At 36.6% G+C, this 27261-nt stretch overlaps 1 protein-coding gene and 2 long non-coding RNA genes across 4 annotated transcripts; 2 read left to right on the forward strand and 1 right to left on the reverse strand.

Moving 5' to 3' along the window:
* Positions 1–9371: 9371 nt before the first annotated feature.
* LOC130464028 (cysteine-rich repeat secretory protein 9-like) lies at positions 9372–12883 on the reverse strand. Its single transcript, XM_056833378.1, has 2 exons — positions 12073–12883; positions 9372–9592 (listed from the first exon to the last, which is right to left on the reverse strand). Exons 1-2 carry the CDS (start codon positions 12860–12862, stop codon positions 9507–9509), a joined length of 876 nt encoding a protein of 291 aa, XP_056689356.1. The 5' UTR covers positions 12863–12883; the 3' UTR covers positions 9372–9506.
* A 4199-nt stretch (positions 12884–17082) lies between these two features.
* LOC130463893 (uncharacterized) lies at positions 17083–22497 on the forward strand. Of its 2 annotated transcripts, none has more exons than XR_008924106.1 (7): positions 17083–17146; positions 19260–19302; positions 19383–19793; positions 19930–20043; positions 20545–20620; positions 20737–20892; positions 22293–22497. It is a non-coding gene; the product is annotated as an uncharacterized lncRNA (long non-coding RNA). The 2 variants fall into 2 exon arrangements; XR_008924105.1 differs by having other exon boundaries at positions 19260–19293.
* A 1509-nt stretch (positions 22498–24006) lies between these two features.
* LOC130462770 (uncharacterized) lies at positions 24007–25085 on the forward strand. The gene is made up of 3 exons (XR_008923524.1): positions 24007–24054; positions 24227–24280; positions 24712–25085. It is a non-coding gene; the product is annotated as an uncharacterized lncRNA (long non-coding RNA).
* Positions 25086–27261: the final 2176 nt, after the last annotated feature.

Raw genomic sequence — 27261 nt, forward strand, 5'->3', positions numbered from 1 at the left:
GGTCGCACATTATTGGTAATGTGCAAGGACTAAAAAGAAGTAGAAGCTTGAGCAAAGGCGAAGTAGATCTCCGAGTAGGCAATGGAGCAAGAGTTGCTGCTTTAGCTGTAGGAGATTATAGTTTACGCTTGCCTTCTGGTTTAATATTAGAACTTTATAATTGTTATTACGTTCCAGTTATTACCAAGAACATAATTTCTATTCCGATTTTGGATTCGGAAGGTTTTTCATTTCAAATTATGAATAATTGTTGTTCAGCATATTTGAATGGTATGTTCTATGTCTCTGCTAAATTATCAAATGGTTTGTATGTACTAGACTTACAAAACCATATCTATCACATAGAAAACAAGAAACACAAACCAAATAATTTGAACCCTACTTACCTATGGCATTGTCGATTAGGCCACATAAGCTCAAAGCGCATAGAGAAACTTCATAAGGATGGAATTCTCAAATCATTTGATTTTGAATCATTTGAAGTATGTGAGTTTTGCTTAATGGGGAAAATGACAAAATCTCCTTTCACAGGCTCAAGTGAAAGGGCCAATGATCTTTTAGCCCTCATACATACTGATGTGTGCGGACCTATGAGTACTTTGGCTAGGGGAGGGTACGGGTATTTCATTACTTTTACTGATGATGTGAGCAGATTTGGATATGTTTACCTCATGCGACATAAGTCGGAATCCTTTGAAAAGTTCAAGGAATTCCAAAATGAAGTACAAAACCAACTTGGAAAGAAAATTAAAGCATTGCGATCCGATCGTGGTGGTGAATATTTATCTCAAGAGTTTGGTGATCATTTGAAAGATTGTGGAATACTTTCGCAATTGACTCCACCAGGGACACCACAATTGAATGGGGTTTCCGAAAGAAGGAACCGAACTCTATTAGATATGGTTCGGTCCATGATGAGTCTTGCTAACCTTCCTGCCTCATTTTGGGGATTTGCGCTTGAAACAGCGGCATTCACACTCAACAGAGCTCCGTCCAAAGCAGTAGAAAAGACGCCATATGAGATGTGGACTGGAAAAGTTCCAAAATTGTCTTTTCTAAGGACATGGGGTTGTGAAGTTTATGTAAAACGTTTACTTTCTGATAAGCTTTCACCCAAGTCCGATAAGTGTCTTTTTGTGGGTTACCCAAAACAGACTAAGGGATACTACTTCTACAACCAAAGCGAAAACAAAGTGTTTGTTGCTCGCGATGGTGTCTTTCTGGAAAAGGAGTTTATTTCCAGAAAAACAAGTGGGAGTAATGTATATCTCGAAGAAATTCGAGATGAGCAACAAATGGATGAGGTTCACACCTCGTCAGAGACGACCCAGCATGAAAATGCTCAGGAGGCGGTGCATTCCATTCATGCGCCTTCTACCGTCCCACTTGGAGATAATCCATGCGAAGTCCCTCAACCTAATGAGGTGGAAACTTCTCCTGTTGTTCCCCAACGTAGGTCTAGTAGGACTGTCATTCCGTCAAAGAGATATATTGATTTCCTTTTGACTGAAAGTTCTGAAATAGAGATTTTAGAACATGAGGAACCTACTAGCTACACAAATGCTTTGACGAGTCAAGACTCCGAGAAATGGCTTGAAGCCATGAGATCCGAAATGGATTCGATGTTTGAAAATCAAGTATGGGACTTGGTTGCTTTGCCTGATGGGGTTAAACCCATAGGTTGCAAATGGATTTTCAAACTGAAAAAGGACAAAGATGGAAACATTGATGTCTTTAAGGCAAGACTAGTGGCAAAAGGTTTTAGACAAATTCATGGTATTGACTATGATGAAACCTTCTCACCAGTAGCCATGCTGAAATCCATTAGGATAATTCTTGCGATTGCTGCCTTTCATGACTATGAGATCTGGCAGATGGACGTCAAAACCGCTTTCTTGAATGGGTTCTTGAAAGAGGATGTGTACATGACACAACCACAAGGTTTTGAAGATCCAAACAGTCCAAGAAAAGTTTGCAAGCTTAAGAAGTCCATTTATGGGCTTAAGCAAGCATCCCGGAGTTGGAACCTCAGATTTGATGAGGCAGTCAAATCTTTTGGCTTCCTCAGAAATGAAGAGGAATCTTGTATATACAAGAAGTTGAGTGGGAGTATTATTGCTTTCCTAGTCTTGTATGTGGATGACATACTTCTCATAGGAAACGACAAGACCATGCTTGAGTCAGTCAAGGAATGGCTTAAAAGTTGTTTTTCCATGAAAGACCTAGGAGAAGCTGAATACATCTTGGGAATAAGGATCCATAGAGATAGATCCAAAAGGCTTATTGGACTTAGCCAAGAGACTTATATTGATAAGGTTCTTGCAAGGTTCAAGCTGGAAAACTCCAAAAGAGGTTTCATTCCCATGCAACATGGCATTTCACTTGGCAAGACTCAGTGTCCTTCGACACCTGATGAGGTCAAGCGCATGAGTAATGTTCCTTATGCCTCTGCAGTAGGGTCCATTATGTATGCCATGGTATGCACTCGACCGGATGTTGCATATGCTTTGAGTATGTGCAGCAGATACCAGTCAAACCCGGGAGAGGCGCACTGGATGGCAGCAAAGAATATCCTTAAGTACTTAAGAAGGACTAAGGATGATTTCTTGGTCTATGGTGGAGATAATGAGTTGGTTGCCACTGGATACACCGATGCAAGCTTCCAAAGTGACAAAGATGATTTCCGATCACAATCTGGTTTCATTTTTTGTCTAAATGGAGGGGCTGTGAGCTGGAAGAGTTCTAAGCAGAGTACCATCGCAGATTCTACAACAGAGGCTGAGTATATTGCAGCAAGTGATGCAGCAAAAGAAGCTGTTTGGATCAAAAAGTTCATTAGTGAACTTGGTGTAGTTCCTAGCATTGAAAATGGCATTGAGTTGTACTGTGACAACAATGGTGCCATTTCCCAGTCCAAGGAACCCAGATCGCACCAAAAATCCAAACATGTGCTCAGGAGATTCCATCTCATTCGAGAGATCGTTGAAAGAGGGGATGTGAAAGTAAGCAAGGTTCATACTGAGGATAACGTGGCTGATCCTCTGACTAAACCGCTTGCTCAACCTAAGCATGAGAGTCATACTAGGTCTATGGGGCTTAGGCATATGGGAGAATGGCTTTAGTTTGTTTACTTTATGTTTACAATTGTAAAGACATTTATTATGCTTTGAATGTTTATCAATAAAAGTTCATTCTTATTTAATTGTTTGGTTTAGTATTAAATAAAATGTCCAAATAACTTGTGTTTTCAAATAGGATTATCGAAAACGTTTTGATAATGGAACCCTATAAAGTGAACTGAAATCACAACTTATTAAGTCCCTAGTCTAAATCACTAAATTGGACATAAGTGATTTACGTGAAGACTAGCATGTAATTAATTGATAGTGCAGTTCCATGGGCTATGGAGACATAGGGATGTCTAATTGATTATATGGATGTATACTTGATGCATTGTGACTTGACCTAACTAGATTCTAAAAGTAGAATCAAACTTCTATATTTAGTGGATTCCTTAGACATGAGTATGTCTTAATAACCACGAGACAATTAGTTTAACTTTGACGCTGTTAAACGCCGCGCCGTAAAAGGAGGTTATAAAGGCAGTGATCAGGTGGGCTAAGAATTGAGTGGGAGTTATGGTCATACAAGAGTGAATAAGTCCTCCTATTTGATAGGAATGGTGTCTGGGCCTCTTGATGAGCGAGAACTGAAAATTGCATGGCCATGCGGAATGGGATTAAAAGTTAATCTTTATTTGAACAGTTCGAACTCGGCGATCAAGAAACTAGAATTTGAGAATAACAGTGTGTTATCAAATTTTGGCATTAAGAGACTTAAGGAATTTAGCATTGCGTTCTTGTCTTCGGACAAGTGGGAGATTGAAGGAATTATGTCCTTAGACATTTCCGGCAATTACTAAATATAAATAGGAATTAATTATGAAGATAATAAGTTAATTATTTTAGTAATCATATTTGCTTGCTAGAGAATAAATGTGATTAGCAGGACAATATTGATTGGACCTACAACTAAAATATATTAATCCTATAAGGTCACACATATAAGCATTAATTGGAATGGGCCCAAAAGGCCCGATGGCAGCCGGTCTGTTAAGGGAAGAATGTTGGGCTTTGGTTTTGTGTTAACCTAAAACTCTCACATTATAATAGTTATAATGTCAGGGATTTAGAAATCACGTTCATTCAATATCTGACAAAAAGGAAAACACAAAAACCCTAATTCTAATTCTCTAAACGCCGTACATCCCAAACAAAGCAAGAGACAGATTGTGATCGTTCTCTTCCGTACTAGCATACGTGGGATTCAATTCGTGCTTGTGGACTGAGTAGAGGAGCAACAAGTGGGGCTCTAAGATCTTCGAAGCTTGCATACGAACGGGAGAACACGCTTCAAAGGTGATTATTCTTTCGACTTAATCTGATCTATACTATTGTTATGCATGAGATCCTGTGATAGATGTTAGGAAATTGTTTCCTGAAATTCCGCTTTATGCATCTATATGTTCCTACAAATTCTACATTCGATCATTTACCATATGCTAGTTCTATCGGACTCATGTTCTTTTAATTTCAATGGTAATATAACGGTTATAGTACATGATTGCATTACAAAATTACGCATCAATTAGAGATGTATTTTGTGACGGATACAATAAACATCTCAAACTTGAGTCGGATTACTAAAACGTTTTCTCTAAATTAAAATTGAGATGGAATTGTATATGGAGTTTCAAAAATTCGGTCTCTAATTTGTAATGCATTCGCAAGAATTCCGTCTCAAAAACTTTGAGACACCATCTATAGAGACGCCCTATTTATGTCTAAAATCCGTCTATAAATATCATTTTGAGACAGATTTGGTGTCAAATAGCGCTCAAATTCTCATCTATTCTCGTTAATGAACTCCGTATATATATTTCACGGGAAGGCTATTCTAGGTAATTTCGTATATCTAAAATATTACAATATTAACATAATATACTACCATATACTCCGTATATATTATCGTAACATCCCCCCTCAAGTTGGAGCATGAAGATCTCGAATGCCCATCTTGTTTAAAAAAAACTCAAATTGTGCCTTCCCCAACGCTTTAGTGAAGATATCCGCTAATTGAACCTTCGTTGACACATACGAAGGACAAATAATTCCTTCCTTGATTGCATCTCGTATAAAATGACAATCTGACTCAATGTGCTTTGTCCTCTCATGAAAAACTGGATTCTGCGCAATGTGAAGCGCTGACTGACTATCACAGAACATACTCATACCCTGTTTGTGTTCCACACCCAAATCTCGTAATAGTTGTTTCAACCACTTCAACTCACATGTCAATGCTGCCATAGATCGGTACTCTGCTTCCGTAGATGAGCGTGAAACTGTATGTTGTTTCTTAGTTTTCCAAGACACGGGTGAAAAACCAAGTAGCACGAACCAACCTGTCAACGAACGACGAGTCAACGGACAACTTGCCCAGTCCGAGTCACACCACCCTTCTAGCCTCAAATCACTGTCAGTACGTAATAGGAAGCCTTGACCAGGACATTTTTTCAAATGCGTACTACTCTCAATGCTGCTTCCCAATGCTCCTCTTTCGGTGCCTGCATGAACTTGGACAAAATATGTACTGAATAAGCTAAATCTGGTCTAGTGACAGCCAAATAAATTAGACGCCCAACCAAACATCTGTACTTTTCGCCATCCTCCAACTCCTGTCTGTCGGCCAAGGCCAATTTATGATTCTGCTCCATTGGAAAGTCTGCAGGTTTTGCTCCTAATAACCCTGATTCTGAAATAATGTCCAGGGCATACTTTCTTTGACAAACATAAAAACCACGTTTACTACGAGCCACCTCTAGCCCTAGAAAATATTTCAGGGCTCCCAGATCCTTCATTTTAAAACACTCACTCAAGTATGCCTTAAAGCTCTGCAATGCAAACGTACTATTTCCTGCAATAATCATGTCATCCACGTAAATAAGCACACTTACCCGCATGTTTCCCTTTGAAAGGGTAAAAAGTGAGTAATTTGAACATGACTGCTGAAACCCATATTTCTTAAGTGCCGTTGACAACTTTTCGAACCAACATCGGGGAACCTGTTTCAAGCCGTACAAAGATTTTCTCATTCTGCAAACTTTGTCTGTATTATCTTTCGCAAATCCCGGAGGTATCTTCATATAGATTTCTTCCTCTAAGTCCCCATGTAAGAATGCATTATGAACATGAATTTGGTGTACTTCCAAGTCTTTAACAGCTGCAACTGCCAAGAATGTACGAACTGTAGCCATTTTTTCCACTGGTGCGAATGTATCATTATAATCTAGACCTTCTTCTTGGTGATTCCCAAGACATACTAATCTTGCCTTCAACCGAAGCAAATTTCCATCCTCATCTCTCTTTTCAGTATACACCCAATTGCTCCCTAATAATGCTTTCTTTCGTGCAGGTAAATTCTCCAATGTCCATGTACCCTGTTCTTCTAGGGCCTCAATTTCAGATGCCATTGCATCTCTCCATCCTGCATGTTTCATTGCCTCTTTGAAAGTTTTAGGCTCTTTTCCTTCTGTTAAGGCTGCAATATAATTTCTATGTTTTGACGAAAAACGATCATATTTAACAAAATATGTGATAGGATAGGGAGTATTTGAGGAAGATGATGTCGAGGGTGAACTTTCAGATGAACTATTACTTTTTCGTATTGTGTGCAACACGCAGTCCCGTAATTTTGATGATGGAAATTTTTTACGTTTTCCTCTTCCCAACTCCTCCTTACTAAGCTCACTACTCCCTGCTCCCTCATTAATTTCTTCCTCATGCAAGCCCACTTGTGCCCCTGATCTCCCATTAATGCAATTATTATGCAATTCCTCATTACTCAAATTGTCACCCAACAAAATTTGTTCACCTGAATGCACACTACTCTTCTCCTCTACTTGTGTGCCCACAACTTTACCATGTTGTACTACCCCATTCTCATCACTCGGTGCCAGCACACCTCGCTGCTCATTCTCTTGGCCCACTGTCTCACTCACCTTACTTGTTACCACCTGCTCTCCCTCACTTCCTAACACAACCTCTCCCTCATTATCGACCCCCAGCACATTCCTCACACCAACGTCAGGTGTAGACGAGGGGATGCTAACCAAAGGCCAATGCTCAAAATCATCGTCACACCATACGACATTTTCTCCAAGCCTACTCCTTGACTCACTTGTCTCCATTAAACCTTTCTCATACGGAAAGGCCCGTTCATGAAATTTCACATCCCGACTCACAAAGTATTCTCTTGTTTCCAAATCATATACTTGCCACCCTTTCTTTCCAAAAGGATAACCTAGTAAAACACACTTCCGACTCCGAGACTCAAATTTATCACCCTTACTTCGTACGTTATAAGCATAACAAAGACACCCAAACACACGAATTCTCTCATACGATGGAACTTTCCCGAATAACATTTCGTAAGGAGTTTTATTTTGTAACAATGGTGTAGGGGTACGATTAATCAAATGACATGCTGTAAGAACACACTCCCCCCAAAAAAAATTAGGCAAAATCGCTTGAAATCACAAAGCTCTAGCAACATTTAAAATATGTTGATGTTTCCTTTCGACTCTCCCATTTTGTTGTGGTGTTCCCACACACGATGACTCAAAGAATATGCCATGCTTAAAAAAATAACCCTGCATGCAATTAAACTCTGTCCCATTGTCACTCCGTACTACTCTAATGACTTGTTAAAATTGTGTTTTTACCATAGCAATAAAATTAAGAAACATTGACTCAACTTCTGTTTTATTTCGTAGTAAATAAACCCAAACACCTCGTGAAAAATCATCAACAATAGTTAAGAAATACCGAACCCCACAAGACGAAGGAGTCTTGTAGGAACCCCACAAATCTATATGAATCAATTCAAACATCCGGCTAGCCTTATTTTCACTAACAGAAAAGCTATCCCTAGATTGTTTTGCACGTGGGCATATATCACAAGGGTTATTATTTTTTCTAACATAATCACTCACAGGGGGTAATAACTTTAGTATCTTTTCCGATGGATGTCCCATTCGTTGATGCCATAATTCTACCACACATTCTCCACCAACGGCGAACACCCGGACTTGCGGAACACCAACGAAAAAGTATAGTCCTTTCTTGCGTTCACCCATGCCAATCACATTCCTCGTCAACCGTTCCTGAATAACACAAACTTTGTTAGTAAATTGAGCCGAACAATGAGATTCGTCACTTAATTGAGTTATAGAAATTAAATTGCAGGTTAATTGTGGAACAAATAAAACATTATGAATCTCCAAACCACCCTCCAACGTGACCGATCCAACTTGGTTCGAGTTGACGGACTGTCCATCCGGCAAGGTAACCGGGCAATTTTGTACCGTCCTTATGTTTCTCAAAATTGAGAGATTGCCTGTTACATGATTCGACGCTCCTGTATCAATAATCCAACACAAATTCACGTTACCCTGCAATCGGGTTTTAATTTTATTTGGAGACAATAAATCCATGATTAGTTGGTGTTCTGCCGTCACGCCTGCCAAGCAAGCAACTTCAGATGTTGCACTCGTAGTATTGGAGTTTGCAGTCTGCCCTCCGATATTATTGGCACGCACAAATCCTGTACGCTGCCCCTGACCATCTTCCTTACCCATGATGATAATCACGGAATATTAATCTCAAACTCTCTGTGGATTACAAACTAATTATGTAAATCACCAAAATTTCTCACCAATTTGCAGTAGCCCCAAATTCTCGTTGACAGCAAAAAAAAAAATTTGTGCGGAAAAAAGAACTAGGGTTTTTAACCTAGGCTCTGATACCATGTCATATAGCGCTCAAATTCTCATCTATTCTCATTAATGAACTTCGTATATATATTACACGGGAAGGCTATTCTAGGTAATTTCGTATATCTAAAATATTACAATCTTAACATAATATACTACCATATACTCCGTATATATTATCGTAACATTTAGACTATTTGGAGGAGAAATTCCTCACCTCTATAAAATAATAATTTTGTAGTATTGGAACCTGTTATACATGTTAAATTAGCAAGTGCTCATAACATGCTACTCCATACATACCAATGCTACGTATGGAGTAGCATGTTATGAGCACTTGCTAATTTACTACTTATCCTAAATAGTTATGAACTTATTACTTTTAATTCTCCTCTACGATTTTTTTTTGCGGATGTACTTTTGGAGGATAAGCCTCCATAGACTATCTTCGTGTATTTTGCTTGAACTTTCAATATATCGTACCAACTTTGCATCAAAAACAAATAAAAAATATAAAATAAATAGAGAGAGATAGTGCGCGTACGTTCAAATATTTATTCATGTGCAGCCAAACACACTTTTTACAACTTAAAGACACCTTGCAAAATAAACAGGTCACTGTATAAGGTACATGGTAGCACATAATAGTACATAAATACGTATATGAATATGACAGTTACAGGAAAAGCTTCAAACACATTGCCATACTTGAAATACTTGCTATCATCGCACCAATAAACGAATTTCGTATTCCTCGGTTTCCTGCAAGGACAAAATCGAGAGTCATGCATCAGGTGTCTTCAATTTATTTTGTTGAACTTACTAATTCATTTTCCAGCAGTATAATACAGTATTACCTATGTTTCATTAAGTTATTTACGCATTGAAAAATGTATGCAAAATTGAGAGACTTTGACCATAAATTTTCGCTATTAGATATTATTAAAATATTATCATGTGAGATCCAGTTGAATCGTTTTAACATGTACTTAAAAATATCAACGTTTTATATAAAAAATCATACAAAATTGGATATATTAATGGTCAAATGTTGCATTGGATCACGTTCAAATAGAAAGTATAAAGAACTTAGCGAAATGGAGACATTACTCGATTCATATGTGATTTATAGATTATAAATCTAATCTTCAACCAAAAACCTAAGCCGATGGTTGAAACTGCAAAATTAGTTTTATACTCTATCACGCTTAGCGATGGGTATGGGGTGGGTCCAATGAGACTCAAACCTAGACCCAAATCCATATTTTTCATGTGGATCCAGACCCGCTCCACATCCATGCATTGGATTTGAACATCCAAACTCTTACCCCGATCCAATGGATCTAGCGGGTCTTGGGTCTAAAATGAATCTGAAATGGGCGGGTCTTGATATATATTTGATTAATTTTAACCTTTTTTGTCACTAAATTTTTTTCTAGGCCATCATTACTTTGACCATCATTTATCATCACATTCGTGTATAAAATATCATAATTTATTATATATTACTTGTCATACAATCTAGGCAAATTTGTCAAAAACTACCCTATAAAATCTTGTTTTTGTCAAAAACTACCTTATAAAAAAAATGTTGTTACTAACTACCTTATAAAAACATATTGTTGTAAAATACTACCATTCGCCGGAAACTATGAACGTTGACCGACACTCCGGCGTTGACTTTTTCACGTGACATTTAACTACAAAATTCCAACCCTTTGTCGCCCTTACTGTTTCCCTTATTTCATTTTCTTTTTACTTCCTCCCCCATTAACTTTCTGAGTTACTCACCACCAACCAAGGAATTGAAGAAGCTAATCAATGAAAAATATTTTCAAGGATAAATCCATATTTTTCAATTAAGCAAGAAAACAAAAATTCATATTCAGATATTAAAATTACCAAACCCACTCTTTAGACTAATCCAACAATCATTTTCATAAGCAATTAACTAAATACTAAGGTATTAATTAACTAACAATCCCTTTACCCACAATCGATCCCCATAGTAAGATAGTAATTAACTAACCAAACCTTTACCCACTAAACCTAAACGCAAATTCACAATTGAATAACTAAATTAATTAACTAGAAAAGGAATTGTACATGCGTATTAAATTAAGCACCAGGTTCCCCTCAAAAAAAATTAAGCACCAGGTGATCCCCTAACCACCTCCACACTTAGTCTTCGAGAATCTTTCTCCATTGAAAGCAAAGAAAATGATAATTTTTTGTAAGCAAACAATATTATTATTATACTGAAAGGGAAAGAAATTAAGCAATGCAAACTTACAAATTGGAGGAAGTTTAAATCTCCATTAATGAGCTTCTTCCATTTCTTGGCCGGTGAATAACCCAGAAAGTTAATGGGGGAGGAAGTTAAGAGAAAACGGAATAAGAGAAATAAGGGGAACAAAGGGTTGAAATTGGGTAGTTAAATGTCACGTGATGTGCACATGATAAAGTCAACGCCGGAGTGTCGGTCAACGTTAGTTTCCGGCGAATGGTAGTATTTTACAACAATATGTTTTTATAAGGTAGTTAATAACAACATTTTTTTTATAAGGTAGTTTTTGACAAAAACAAGATTTTATAAGGTAGTTTTTGACAAATTTGCCTACAATCTAATGTCAAAGTATACCTAGAAATAAGTTAAATTATATATATATATATATATATATATATATATATATATATATATATATATATATATATATATATATATATATATATATATATATATATATATATATATATATATATATATATATATATATATATATATATATATATATATATATATATATATATATATATATATATATATATATATATATTCTAATTAATTGAATGGGTCCTTGCGCCGGATATCGACCTGGTCTGTGTCTAAAATTATTGGACCCAGTCCCATTTATTAATAAATGCACCCAGATCTGCTCCAAATTCAATGGGTCTAACAAAATTGGACCCACACCCTAAAAAATAGGGTGGGTCCCTCATACGATACAACATAGGCTTACTCAAACTTAGCGCTAGATATTTTACTTTAAAATGAGGGGTGGATGAGATTTGAAATCGTGACTTTTGTGTCACGCTGGCTCTGATACTATGCCAAATGACTAGCTCAACAAAAAGGTTAACCTGATGGTTGAAGTCCCAAGATTAGTTTTATACTTTATAAGTGATATCTATTATTGTGAGGGTGTAACTCAAGAATTTAATTGGTCACAAAATCATTATACCTGCTGAAAATGTTGGTGGACTTCGACGAAAAGTTTGAGAAAAACTCCATGGACGACTTAGTGTCTCACCAGATAATACGTAGCTCAATCTACAGATTGGCGAAAATAATTGTGCATAAACTGAGCCAGTATAATTAGTAGCGATGGCACTAAATCCATTTTGCAAGCACGTACTGCAATTATTCGAGGTAATATCCGGATTGCATTGAGTAAATGCGTAAATAGTTTCATAGGACCTGTATTTGGCTGTCATGGTGGCAAAGTAACGAGAGGAAACGGGAAATTCAGAGGTAACGTTGCTAATGAGATCGATAAAAGTGTTACCCAAAATCTGACCAAAATTTGTTTCTAGGTCTGCGGTTTGACGACTAGCTTGAACGTACCGTGGCAATTCCACCATAATAGTGGAGAATGAAAGGTTAGCATAGTGTAAGATACATTCTTCGTAATATACGATGCCTTCTACACTCGAAAGGCACGAAGTAATGTTAATGGCGGCACTAGCTACACAACTTTGGCATGTTTGAGGAGAGACGTCGTAACGACAGTAAAAGAAGGCGTTAACTTGGTCTTCGCCAACGCCGGTAGTGTTGGTGCTATAGTAAGAGGTTGATGCTTCGAATGTGAGTTGAGTTATGGCGTTTCCGATGTTGGCTTCAAAGCCGCTAAGATGGGTAAAAGGTTCGAAACAACCGTGGTTTATATAAGTGAGTTGGGAGTTAACACTAAGTATTGATGAAATGATGAAAAAAATAGGGAATTGAATTTTGGAGAGGAAACGAGTAACCATGTTTGTAAATTGTAATATTATATGTTGGATTGATGGTTGAGGGAAGATGCCTTTGTGTTCGATGTTATATATAAGTAGATGAGTGAGTGACTAAGTGTGGTATAACTACCTTTCTACTGTTATGATATTACATGGTCTAGGCCAAAGAATGATTATTTAAAGTTAAGCGTATGAAAGTGGATTAATTAACTTGGTCTAATATTCATCATTATCTTAGGATTCGATTGTATGACTTTTGTTCTCAAGGAAAGTTTCTGATTTTAATTTGGAATTTTCAAACATTTAACGATGACATTGTATAGGAATAGTCAATCATCTACTTACTCCACTCATAACGAGTTTTACGGTTATTATTTACAAAAATATTAAGATAAATGGAAAAAGCGTATGTGTGTAAAATGAGGGTGACTGTAACAAAATATGGATAAAGTAAGGAGAGAGTGTAAAAACGTGGGTGAGTAAGAAAAAATAAGATCAAGTGAGTGGAAATATGTAAATCTTATGGGGTAAGGGGTTAAAATGGTATATTTTCATGTCCAAAAATAGTGTAAAGCGCAATGTAAAAACATTATGAGAACGGACTAATACGGAAAGTGTAAATATATCACTACGAAACGGAGGTAGTATATAAAAATGAAAGATCTTCACCGTACACCCAGATCATATGCTAGTTTTTTTGGCACACGTGTTCACAAAAGACGAGCATATGGATAAAGAAAGATACTATTCCATGAATGTTCATGATACAACCAGTTCTTACCGGATCCCTCCCCCAGAATACTTGAAAAACAGAGAAAGACTCTAATAAGAACACTTCTTATATTAAGAACACTCTATGAACCGTTGGATGAAAATTAATCTAACAGCTCAGATTCGATGATTAATAATGACAAGTTTTGTAATTTTTGCTAGAGATATACTCTCCCCTCTTTTTCTCTTCCGTGATTTACTTTCTCTCTCTAATTTTTTTTCCGCTAGTTTCTCTCTCTCCTTTTTCTCGCTCAGTCACCATTGCAATCGATCACATTCATCGCAATTTTTATTCAATTCTTTTTTCCTGCATTTTACTTTGAATATCGTATTGCGATTTCAATTTATTCGATTTTTCTCAATTCATCGATTCCCTTCATCAATAGCTTTTCAGATTTTCAGCGATTTATTGGATTGATGGTTGTGGCAAGATGCCTTTGTGTTCGATGTTATATATATAACTAGATGAGTGAGTGACTAAGTGTGGTATACCTACCTTTCTATTGCTATGATGTGACATGGTCTACGCAAAAGAATGATTATTTAAAGTTAAGCGTACGAAAGTGGATTAATTAACTTGGTCTAATATTCATCATTATCTTGCCGTTAAAGTGCATACGGAATCTGGTGTTAAGAGTAAGATCATTCGAAGAGAGAGAAAGCTCTAGAGAGAAGCGAGAGAAAACCTGCCTTTTTCCCCAAGTTTCCCTTCGGTGCATGGTTCCTCATTGTGCACTGCGCCATGGCAAGGAAATCTGGGGGTAAATCGCAGGCAAGTAAGCATGGCAATGCAAAACAGAAACCACGAGGACCTTCATCTGATTCTCAGGCCCTTAAGACTCGATCGATTGAAGAGGTTTTAGGGGTTGAACCACTGGATTTGACGATGGAAAATGAGATTCTCACCCCAAAATCTGGGTTGCAACATCTCCAGGCGCGTTCTGAGCTCAGGCATTCATTCAATGAATGGATGCAATCTGTTCATTGATCAGCTAATAAGGTGAATAATAATCCATCTAATGTTGATATTGGTACGATTTCTATTCCAATATTGCAACAATTTGATGATGTTATGACTGAACATGCTGATACTGATGATGATGATCTTAAATCATTTGATCCAATTGAACCAAATCCTGTTTTTAGCCCAGTACAGATTGATTTTGATGATATACAGGATGAGGTGGATTTCTGGAGCTCTTCCATTATCTACTATGTTGTTGGTGCTAACCCCCCAATACATGTCATGGAAGGGTTTATTAGGAGAATCTGGAAAAAAATTAATGTTGATAAGGTGGTGTTGGTGAAGAAGGGGATCTACTTGGTGAGGTTTCTGACCATGGATATGAGGGATAAGGTCACCTCTGGCCATTTTTTCTTTGACAATAAACCAATGGTAGTAAAGCCCTGGAGTGTTGATATGGATATGGAGAAGGAAGAGATCAAATCTGTCCCCATTTGGATTCAGTTGTGTCTGAATTTTAAGTATTGGGGTGAAAAATCTCTTTTCAAAATTGTGCGTCAACTAGGCAAACCAATTAAGAGGGATGCAGCCACTGTGAGTAGGGATAAATTGCAATATGCTAGAGTGTTGGTTGACATGCCACTCACACAAAAACTTCCTAATCAAGTAACTTTTATGAATGAGCATGGTGAGCTGGTTCAGGTCCCTATCACTTATGAATGGAAGCCAACTATTTGTGATAATTGCAAGTTAGTTGGACACTTAGCTGTTGAGTGTAAGAAGGGGAAATCCAAGAGAATTTGGGTGCAGAAAAAACAACAAGATCCAAGTCACACAGAGGTAGTGGAACCAGAGGTGGATCAGGAGGGGTTCCAAAGAACTCTTAGACCAATCAGGGTTAGACCTACTAGCTTGGTGCCAACACCAGTTGATAATCCTTTCCAGATGTTGAATGATGAAGGTGTTCATAGTGCTTGTAGTACTGCTGAGCTGGATAGGGGAGATGATATTGAGGGGGGAAGCACAGGAAGAGGGAACTCTTCCAAATCTTATGGATAGAATTTTATCATGGAATGTTAGGGGTATCAATCTAGCTCAGAAACAGGACAATGTGAAGCATTTTCTTCACAAACATCATGTGGGGCTAGTTGGTCTCCTAGAGCATAAGGTTAAGCTTTCTAATTTAGGGAAGTTGTACCAAAAAGTTTTTCCAAACTGGTGTTTTTCTAGTAATGCAAGTTATCATAATGGGGGTAGAATAATCATTGCTTGGAATCCAGGAAGTTTTTCTGTGAATATCCTAGCAGCTTCTAGTCAGTTCATGCATTGTTTCATTCAACCAGTGAGTGGTATGCCTAGTTTCTTCTGTACTTTCATTTATGCCTTCAATGACAGTTGTAATAGAGAAGTGTTGTGGAAAGATTTAAAATCTTTAAACACACAGGATGCTTGGATTTTGTGTGGAGATTTCAATTGTGTTATGAACACTGATGAGAGAATTGGGTCCCCTGTCAGGAATGCTGAAATAGTGGATATCTGTGAGTGTATGCACTCCTGTAATATGGAGGATATTAAAAGTGTAGGTAACTTTTACACTTGGAATAACAAGCAACATGGGCCAACTAGGGTTTTCTCTAAAATTGATAGAATTATGGCTAATCCCAAATGGTTAAGTGTCTATAGTTCAGCTGAAGTATGTTTTATGAATGAAGGTTGCTTTGATCACTCTCCTGGTTTATTAACTGTTTATCCTAGGGATACAGGAGGAAAAAAACCTTTCAAGTTTTTTACAATCACTACTACAAAAGCCTTGGTTTTTAGACGCCAAGAGCTCGACGCTTGAGTACAGGCGTTGAGTAGAAAAATTCCCTCCCGCTTTTTCTCGACGCTATTCGGAGTCGAGGTGTGTTTAGACAGCTTAAAGCGTCGCGGAAACATGTGCCTTGCACGTGTACATGTCAGTTCACCCTTTAGTTGGAATACGGAGTATGAGCTTTCCCTTCTTGTCCACATCAATGAAAAATAAAACTTAAAAAACCGCCTCCTTCATACCCCGTACCACCATAACTTTCAAACCCTAAAAATTCATCATCTCCCACACGGGTTAGAGCTACGATTAACCCCATAATTTTGGATGAATTGTGTACTCAATTTCCCTTCTTTGTGCTACTTGAATTTCGGAGGTACCAATTAAACTATTTCATGTCATATTCCCCTGGTTAATTTCTTGCAATGTTCTATTTTTTTGCGATTTTGTAATTTCGTTAACTTTCTTGCTCATATAATGAATTTTAGATAGTTTCTTTCCTCTAAATTTCAGAATTTCTAGTGTTTTCATTTAATTATTCATCTCGAATCAATTTTATTTTCGTGTCTTGCTATTCCAGTTCTTGATTCCGATTTCGTTTGCACCCTTTTCATTTTCTCGATTCTTCTCAATTTCCAATTTCTTTGATTAGTTGTTTGATTTGAGTAACTTATTTTTTGTTATTTGTGTATTTTTTAAGTTTATTTTCCCTTTTTCACGAAGAGTGGAGGTTTGAACGAAGATTGGAGGTTTAAAATTGAAGGTATTATTTTGTCTCCCATGTTCTGAATTTGTTGGGTATTTTAGGTTTTTGTTCAAGTTGAACTTTTTGTGCTAGATCTTGTTCTAGTCTATGAATTGAAGTCTGTCGACAATGAAATAGTGTCATGTTCGTCCTTTCTTTGTCATTCTGTAGATTTCTCTCATCTTTCTTTCTCCTGACTTCATATTCGATTAATGTTGAGTTATCATTTGGGTACATTATTATATGTCTACGCTTTTAATATTTGGTATCATTCGATTCTGCTATGTCCAATTGGGTTTTTAATTTGTTTTTTTTCAATTCAGTTTAAGCATAGGAAATTTGGCAGAAAATAATACAACTTATTGTGTAGATCCGAATTTAAAGTTGTTTGTTCTTAGTCAAATGAATCGGTATATGCTTGATTGGGTTGACGATGATGTTAATGTGTTGATTTAGTTTTGTGATTAATTTGTGAAATGCTGGGATTTGTGAATTGTATTCTGTGGGAATTGTATTATATAAAATTCAGTGAAATCAATAGGGAGTACTTGGACATCTTCCTTGTTATCTCCTTTATCTGGACCCTCTTCAAAACCTGATGCTCTCATGTCAAGAAGTTTTGTTTGGCTACTAGTGACCAGACTTCTCCTTATTATTGGTTTAGATTGTGGTCCTTGTTTTTCCAAACATCCATGTACCCGGTCACCAATCACTATGCTTCTGTTGTCTTGCAAGATACAATAGTTACTAGTTATTTAGTTTGTACGTTAAGAGGGGATTAATGTTCAGGGAATTGGCGTTACTATTGTTGCTTTAATTAGGTATTGGAGTTTACTTGGACTGATTTTGATGAATGTGACTGAAGTTTTGCTTCTTGAGTCTGCAACCTTTTATTGTGAGGCTGAGAAATGAAAAATGAAAGGTTGAGAAGGTAATGGAAGGTTGAGAAATGAAATACTTGAGAAGGTAATGGAAGGTTGAAAGACCAAGTTCAGGAGTGATTCTTTTTTAATATTGTGAGGTGGGTTAAGCCATCTTTTTCTCCTGGTCTTATGGAAATATTATTGCCCCTTCAACTCTGTCTTAGTCGGTGGCCTTGTTAGAATGAAGCACTAATTTGACTGGTAATGGTAATTGTAATCTCTCATGTGGCCCTAGTTGATTCTCATCTTGAGGTGAACAACTTGATCTAGTATCTTGATCCTCTATTAAATGGTATGATTATTTTTTTCTACTAACTACATCTTCTTCATCCAGTGTTGCTCTGTGCTTTGTTCAAACAAAAGAAATCAAGTACACAAAATTGATTATTCACTATTAAAAATTAATTTTGAGCTGTGTATACCTAAGCTTTGATGGATTAGTGAAGGGACGCTTGTTAATTTAAGTTATATGGTTGTTCCCCTTTATTAGTTGAGTTGTCTTACTTCCCTCTCACTCCTTTACACTAATCCACTGCGGAAAGGCTTCTATGGCTTGTATCAAGTCAGAATGCAAGTGGAATGAATTTGCAAATAGCTCACTCGTTTTAGTTATGGGTAAAAATTGCCTTGCAAATTAAAGGGTTTTTCACCCCTTCTCTTTCTTTCTATCTTACCTTCATTGTCAATTTCGGAGTACATGTTTATATGATTTAATAAGTCTTGTTAACGATATAGGGAATATACAGGGATTTGATGTTACAATAGGTTAAAATTTGAGATGGATGTTGGTCATCTCTTTCTTACGTACTGCTAGAGATTTTTAATAAAATTTTTGGGGTTTGGAGGGTATGATGTTACTAGAGATTTTTAATAAAATTTTGGGCTTTTTCAAAGTTGGAGATGTTACCCAGTTAATAACTATAGTTCGAAGTAGTTTGAAAAGTTTTGGAGAAATAATTAGAGTAAATTATTGGAGCATTGTTGTTCTAGCTAAATTGCGGGTTCTTAACTCGACATGAAAGTAATCTGAAATCACGAGCATCAGGAATCCAGCCTACATCCTGTGTTTTCTATTGGCTCTACCTTATTATTCTTCACTTAGAGATGATACTGCTGACAACTTTCACCTTTTCTTAATCTTTGCATCAGTTTCTTCTTTTTTTTACCATTGAGATGATCTGATGCGGTTCTGTTTTCGTCTATTATAGGTGTCTAATCAGGAGGAAGACATGCCGAACATGGGTATTCATGGTTTATTCGCTACTCTTGAAACATGTTTGTTCTATTTTTCTTGCAGCGTTAACAACTTAACCTGAGGTTTATTTTTATAGGTATTCTGTTCTGTTAGGCAAAGCCTAAACTTAGGCCCTTGTTCCATACTCCCTTGGCCGTGATGTCAAACAGAGAGAAAATCACTTTCCAGTACTTCAAGAAGCTGTTTGCTCAAGTTACAAACCCTCCCATTGATCCTATCAGGGAGAAAATTGTGTCATCCATAGAGTGCATGATTGGTCCTGGAGGTGATCTCACAGAAATGAGTGAGGAGCAGTGTCATCGTCTCTCACTGATGGGTCCTATTTTATCCATTAAAAAGATTGAATTAAGAGGTTGGCGTAGCAACGTAATTCATATCACTTATCCCAAGACCCTGGGCAGGAAAGGCTTGGAGCAAACGTTGGACAGGATCTGTGCTGAAGCTAGGGATACAATAAAGGTTACACAGTTTTGGTGCTTTTTGACAAGTATGTCTAATCTCTAATGTGTCACTTTATCAATTTTTTCTTGTCCAAATGAGTAAAAAGAAAAGAAGAAATTTCTTTTCACAAATTAAGTGATGTGACTAATCTCTTTATTTGTCCCTTTCTTTCTCTTTTGTAGCTTTCGCGCCAAGTGTAGTTGCAGTGAGCTCTCTATTGCGTGTACGACGAAGAACCCTTTGATAATATCATCATATCACATTGTCTGGTTCTCCAATGTGTGCTTCTGATATAGGTTAGATTGCTTCTCTCAACATACATATTCATTCTTACAATATAAAGTACGGTCATATTATATAAATTGCAAATAAATACTCTTACTGCTCTTTATAACTAATGAAATTAATATTAATCCATAATTAATATTCATTCTTACAGTATGAACTTCTTGACTATGTCAATCATCTATGTGGTTTCAATGGTATTCAACAATAGATAAATGATACTCATGTTCATTTTGATTTCAATTTCGAACCCATTAAATTGTTTTTTTCTTTTTGGTTTTCTGGTGATACAATCTAGGTTTAAATTGACTTTCTGGGTAAAAATTTAATGGAATTTAGGGGGTTACAAAATTCTATTGAATTTAGGGGGTTAAAAATTGAATCGAATTTAGGTTTTCATGGATTGTATGGTTTTGATGTTTGGGAATCAAATAAAATTCATGAACTGAAAAATAGCATTTTTGGTTGATCACGAGGGAATCCCCCTGATTTCAGCATCCTTTATGTGACAGTGATGATGCTATTGCTGCACTCCTTGAAAGTTCTGGAGAATCTTTGGAAGAATTAAGTCTTAATAACATCTCCAAGGTATCAATCTAACTTCTTTCTGATGCCTGCTGTCTGTCTTTCTCCTGCTGTTCTTGGGAAGCCTGAACGGTGGAGCCATCTATAGTTGGATTCTCAGAGTATGCTATTTTCTATAGGTTGGCCAGAATACCACCATTTATCTTGCCAGGCGTTGCAAAAATCTCGAGTTCTTGGATCTTTCATGGTGTCGCCTCCTTACAGACGAGACACTAGGATTAATTGCAGACAGTTGCTGGTCTCTCAGGTTGCTCAAAATTTTTGGTTACACACAGGTAAATAATTTTTTTGTTCATTGCTTGTAATGATAAGCAGTTGGGACTATTCGTTATGCTTTCCTATTGCCATTGGTTTATAACTGATTTTCCATGCCAGATCTTTGTTTATACTAATTTGTATTTGTGTTTATACCAATTTGTATTTATACTAACAAGTAAGTAACGTGCATGAAGTTCATTACCAACTCTCCCTACTTATTCTAGTGCAAACAAGTAATGTGCATACTAGCAATTAGATCATTGACTAAGTTACTGATCGTATCTATTCTAAAATAACAATGACTGCTCTTGTGACGGTCAGTCTCTGATTTGTTAGGGAGATAGGTGATGTATGGAGTGGAAAGGGGTTGTTGATAATGAGAGATGTTAATAATAAGTAATGAGTGATGACATTCAATTCCACAGAATGCTTATTTGAGGACCACACTACTAACAAGATATTGGTTGTTAGATCAAAGTTATACATAATATTTGGACTGACTTGTTGCCTAGCAAGTTTCCGGTGTTATAATCTATTTTAGATTTTTTGGAGCATGATGAGGCACTTCACAAGAAAGTAAACTATTTTAGATCTTGATTATGGAACCGAATATTTCATCATCAGCGTGGGTCTCTGTTTTTAGGTAAGGACATTGTGAATCACAGGAGCATAGGTGTTCCTAGGATAGGGTAGGGTAGAGGTGTTCACAGGAGCACAGAAGGATAGGTGTTCACCCAAGACATTTATTTGAATGTCTCTTCTCCTATTGTTTCCTGTCCACATCACACCCTTTCCTCATCTTCCAACTCAAACTTACCTATTTTTGTACCTGTTATTCTTCCTGTGTTCCTAAACTACCTTCCAAACATAATGATTTTGTCCACTCTATACCTGTCGTAAGACTTAGATAAATACAAATACCAGAAGACATTTTCTTCCTTTTCTCATTCATTTTATGTTTTTTTAAACTCAAATCCTACTTTTTGTTCTTTCATCTCAAATGTGATGGTTTGTCTTGAGCCATCATCCTATAAGAAAGCTAAAGATCGTCCAGGTCGGGTTGATTCCGTAGACAAAGAAATTCAGGCTTTAGAATCAAATGAAACAGAGTAACCTACTGATCTTCCTAAGAGTAAGAAGGGCCATAGGTTTAACCTATTGATCTTCCTAAAGTTGCACTAGAAAAACCGTTCTTCTAATTAACCAAGGTAATGAATTCCTTCTGCAGTCATGATGAATACGAAATAATGAACCTACATGAAAAACTAATAGGCTAAAGTCCAAAAGATAGGTAAACAATTTGCGTGATTAAAATATTTATATGAAATTCTCCTCATGTTGTATTTAATTTCCTTCGTGGTTTTGGTTTCCGACTTATTATGTACTTATTATATTTTAATTGTATTTTTCTTTGAAGGTCGTCCAACGTGATAAGGTGCAAAAGCAGCATGAAGGCCAAGACAGTTGAGCTTCATATGAGCTACTACCATCGATCATCTATATGTAGTATATACAGTATATCCTAGCTAGTTAGCTTTTCTAAGTTTTAGTTTTAATTTCTTGGGTTTGATTTATGATGTTGTTTTTTACTGTTGGTTAGGATTTTGGTTAGTAATATTGATGCGTGTATGTTTGGATTCTGGTTAGTAACATACGTGTACGTACTATGAATTTTAACTACTTAAGTTAATTTTATTGTTAATTGAAGACCAGTTATTCACAATTTAAGTTTCATTGATCTTGTGTTGCACTTTATTTTTAAATTTATAATTTTGATGAGTAATGTTTTATTATATATATATATATATGATACATGAATAGGTACGAGTAATAAAAAGAGCTTATATGCAATACAGAATACGTGAAAAAAAACCTTCTACAAATAAATGTGGACGTTTTTTGGAATCGTGTTATCGTAAGCATTAAGATTAAAATTCACGCCAACTTCTTGACGCTTTTAATCGTCGACAACCGAAATTTCTGGACGCTTATTGGCGTCGAGAAAATAAAATAGTTAAAAGGTGGGCATAGCGGGAAAATAATGTTGTCGACACCAATATCAAAAGTCTAGACGAAGAAAAGCGTCGAGGTTCTCGACGCCGAACAAAAATTGGGGTCTGCAAATGGCGTCGTCATTCTTGACGCCTAAAAGCGTCGAGAAAATTCTCGACTGTCATTTTCTCGACGCTTCTAGAAAGTGTCGAGGTCTAAATTAGCGACGCTTTAAGGCTTCGTAAAATGGTTAAAAAAGCGTCTTCAAGAGGCGGGATTTGTAGTAGTGAATGTGGAAAGCTGCTCCTCAATTCTTGACTCTTATCCAAGAACAATGGACTGGCACAGTTCAAGGGAGCAAGATGTTTGGTGTTGTTCACAAGCTGAAGAAGGTGAAATTGGCTCTTAAAGAGTTGAATAGGAGGGGATTTTCTGATATTCAAGCTTCTGACCTTCAAGCATATCATGACATGGTTGCAGCTCAGACAGTAATGCATCTTGATCCTGCTGATCTGTCACTTGCAGATGCAGAGCTCATTGCAGTTCAGAATTACAAAGTTAAGCATCAAGCTTATCTGGAGTCACTAGTAGAAAAAACCCTTGTTGCAGCCCCCTTGTTGCAGCGTACATGTATTAATACGCTTCAACAAGCAGTAGGTCAACGCGGGTCAAACCCTTTAAAGGGTTATTGCAGCGTACAAATTAAATGCCCCCTGCAAAAGAGTTTTTTGCAACGTACATATTAAAAGCCCCTTGCAATAGCTAGATACTGTTGCAGCGTACATGTCATTGTACCCTGCAATAAGTCCGTGTAACAAAATTTATTTGCTGCAATAATATTATTGTTGATTAATGATTTCATTTAACCAAAATTTCTCTCTCAAAACTTTGGAGTTCCCCGCGCTCAACTCTTCCCTCAGTTTTCAATTCCCTCCGTCGTCGTCAAACTCAGAGCTTGCCCGGTCCTGCGCCGCCGTCGAACTCAGCTTGCTCGGATCCGCCGTCACTCTCCTCGCCGGTGAGTGTCTTTCCTCGCTTCCTCGCCACCCGTCGTGTCCTGTACGTTCTCCGCGTTGAATCATGACTGACATAGTCGCTGAAAACTCAGCTAGCTCGGCCGGTGGTTCCAAGAAAGAACGGTCTGTTCTTCGGTGCTTGCTCGGCCGTCAATCTAATCGCCACAACAAGTAATTCTCTTCCTGTCCCCTTTTGATTTTCGTTTTCAGAATTAGGGTTTGTACAATTTTTTTTCTTTTGCTAGTTGTTCAATTCGTTCTAATTATATTCAGAATTTTCTCTTTTTTCTCTTAATTTTACTTAGTTGTTCAAGTCGTTGCACTTAATTTTTGAAGATTGTAGCTGCCTGCAGGAATCTATCATCGTGCTTGTCTGGATTTCAACAACTGCATTAAGGTATTGATATATCTAATTATATTCATAGAGTTTCTTTTTTTCCTCTTTTGAAAGTCTGAGGCCAGCTCATAGGAAGTCATAATTTCTGTATCTTTGGCAATTGAAAAGTTCAATTTTTGGCATTATTTAAGAATTATAGATAAATTACAAGTTGGTATGTAATTTGAATGCAATTTGAAAAAACGTTGGATTTGATTCTGGAACACTTCTTTTCTAATCACCTTTTTGGTTTTCTTTTTGTTTGTATTATCTGATAATTTAATTGTAAAGTCGATGAAAATGTTTGCTGGAATATCTGTAACCCTTTTGGATTAAATTGATTTACTTCATGGCAATACGCTGACACATAAATGAAGTTTTATAATTTTGATACCAATTGAACATGCAGGAGTTTGAGAAGTTTCTTATTTAGTGATTTTTTGAAAATGCAGGCTTCTATTTTGTTGTTGACACCAGCATTTGCAAGGCTTATTTTGCGACTTAATCTTCAGCCTCCTGAATTTGTTACTGGTACTTATTATTTTGAGTTGGTCTTATGAAGTATTACATTTACATTTACTCTCTTTCGCCTAGTTACAATCAGATCTGTCTGTTCTTTTAGACTTTGAGTTAGCGCTCCCTAGTCAAATCCTATTCTGCTATGGTTCCAGCTAGCCTCTTGCTTGTAGGGGATAAGAAAAGGTAGAGTTACCCAAAAACCATTCGCAAAGTAATCGATTTTTGTGCCTGGAAGTCTACGATTACTCATTGGCGCCAACTACATGAGTCATGAATCAATGAGTCATGAATCTGAGTTAAAGCTATAAACAAGGCAGCTATGAAAAAAATTGACAACTAAATTGACAAGTAGCTTCCATATGAGAAGCTGGTGAAATTAAAATACACTAGAACAGATATGCAACTCATATTAGCAATTGGAGTTGTAGAACACTCAATATTATAACTTATTTTTTCATACTCGGGATAAAATGATGCATACTAAAAAGCAATAAATCATTGGTAGAACTTGAAATGATACATTCCAGGGCCATAAAACTGTTGTTAGCTTCTACGTGGTTTTCATTGTTAGTAACTTGAAATGATATATTCCCGAGCCATAAAACAGTTGTTAGCAATGCAATCTCCCTGTCTTCCTGAAGTGATAATCAAGTGAAGAAGAATGCGCTTAAGATGTTTGAAACAAGCAGACTGCAGAATACAATTTTTATCATCGTGAAAAAATTTCGATCACCTGTACTTTTGGAAGTTCAGTACATCGTCAATGACCAAGTAATTACTCTAATTTAGATGGTTGTATTCATTCGCCATTTTTTATGTTCAATCTACCTGCAACAACATTTAAGTGGCAGTGACGACAAATTAATAGCTAGAATGATGGACAAATGAAGGGGTCTTGGGGAAGGGGTCATGCATGAATTATTTTCATCAAGAGGAAGGTTGAGGCGAGGGGTGGTTGGTGTCAAGGATTTGGATTTTTTAATGGTTATTTAAGTTCCATTTTTGTGTTGTTTCTATATTTAAGGAAACACTATTTTCTATTGAAAGGGGTAGTTACTGACTTGCTGCATCACAAACATCAATTTATCTTTTGTCTGCAGAGTCTGCACTATACAGAATATATACTGGTACTATAATTAGTTATCTCTGTAACTTATTTATGTATTCCATAATTGCTAATCTGAAACAGTGATTTATTCTCTGTGCAGTAAGTTAGGTTAGAAGTTAGCTACATTATTCTCTACTCCGTCCTTGGATTTGTGAAGGATTTAGTATATATTAATGTTAGGGGATCTATTAATCTGTTTTGTTTGTTTTGTTTTTAGGATCTCTTTCAGTTTGATGGTATTACTAGCTAGTTTCTTGAATCCAATATCCATTTCATGTCGAGATGTGAAATGATCAGGTGTTTATGATAGTTTCAGTAGGTTAGCTTATGGTCTCTTGTTATGTGAATTTGTAATTCCCTCTTTTGCGCTCATATGAGCCTTTCCTTGGCTTATTGTTGATGATTCTATAGGGTTCATGCAAAAGTGGTTTTCCACTTTATTCTCTTCTTGTTGAGATTTATTGGACGACTCAACTGATTAGTATATAAATCGCTCAAGTTATTGGTCAACGGCAGCATGTAGAGAAATATTACCGTGTTTACAAAGATGAACAGTAAGTGCGTGCTTATATTCTTGCTACTTTATGCTATTTCCCCTATAACCCTATGGTGGTTTGCTGTCCGTCTTGCATCTCCTTAGCTAGGCGAATACATCAGTGACACTAATAACTAATTTTATTCGCACTTACAGTGTCGTTGTATGTCTATCCGTCAATAGCTTTCATGTACTAATTGTAATTTCCTTAAAATATGCAGTCACCGTTGGTTTTTTTCCAAGGAAGTGAAAAAGGTGGACATGCTGACAGATGACTTGGTATGTCTTTAAATTGCTTTTTATTTACCATAATTATAATTAGCCTTATACATCATGCAAACTAGTCATCTCCTGCTTGTGAAATACCCCCTCGCAAACACAATTATTAAACTGATTTTATTTCTATGTGGAGTTTGAGTTTTCTATGTAGAGTTTTCTCATTTCAAACTTATAACATAATTCATATGATTAGTTTTAAGTTTCCAAGACTCAATCCAATCTATTTATTCACATTTGAGACTTGTTTGGTCGGTATAGGTCATATTTAGGCTAAAATAAGTCATTTTCGCTCCCAATTTTGAGCTAGATAACCTAAGGACTCATTTCAAACTTATTACATGATTAATATGCTTAGTTTTAAGTTTTCAATACTCGTTCCAATCTATTTATGCAAATTTAAGGATAATTGGATCGTTATAGGTCATATTTAGGCTAAAATGACATTTTCGCTCCCAACTTTGAACTAACGAACCTAAGAACTCATTTCAAACTTACTACATGATTCATATGATTAGTTTTAACTTTCCAAGACTTAATGCAATCTATTTATGCACATTCGAG

The sequence above is a fragment of the Spinacia oleracea genome, chromosome 6 (assembly GCF_020520425.1).
Source record: "Spinacia oleracea cultivar Varoflay chromosome 6, BTI_SOV_V1, whole genome shotgun sequence".
NCBI classification, from domain to species: Eukaryota; Viridiplantae; Streptophyta; class Magnoliopsida; order Caryophyllales; family Amaranthaceae; genus Spinacia; species Spinacia oleracea.

Coding starts and splice junctions, on each gene's coding strand:
- LOC130464028 (XM_056833378.1), bottom strand. CDS start 12,862: ATGGTTACTCGTTTCCTCTCCAAAATTCAATTCCCTATTTTTTTCATC. Junction 9,593..12,072: donor TCCACCAACATTTTCAGCAG/GTATAATGATTT, acceptor TTGTCCTTGCAG/GAAACCGAGGAATACGAAAT.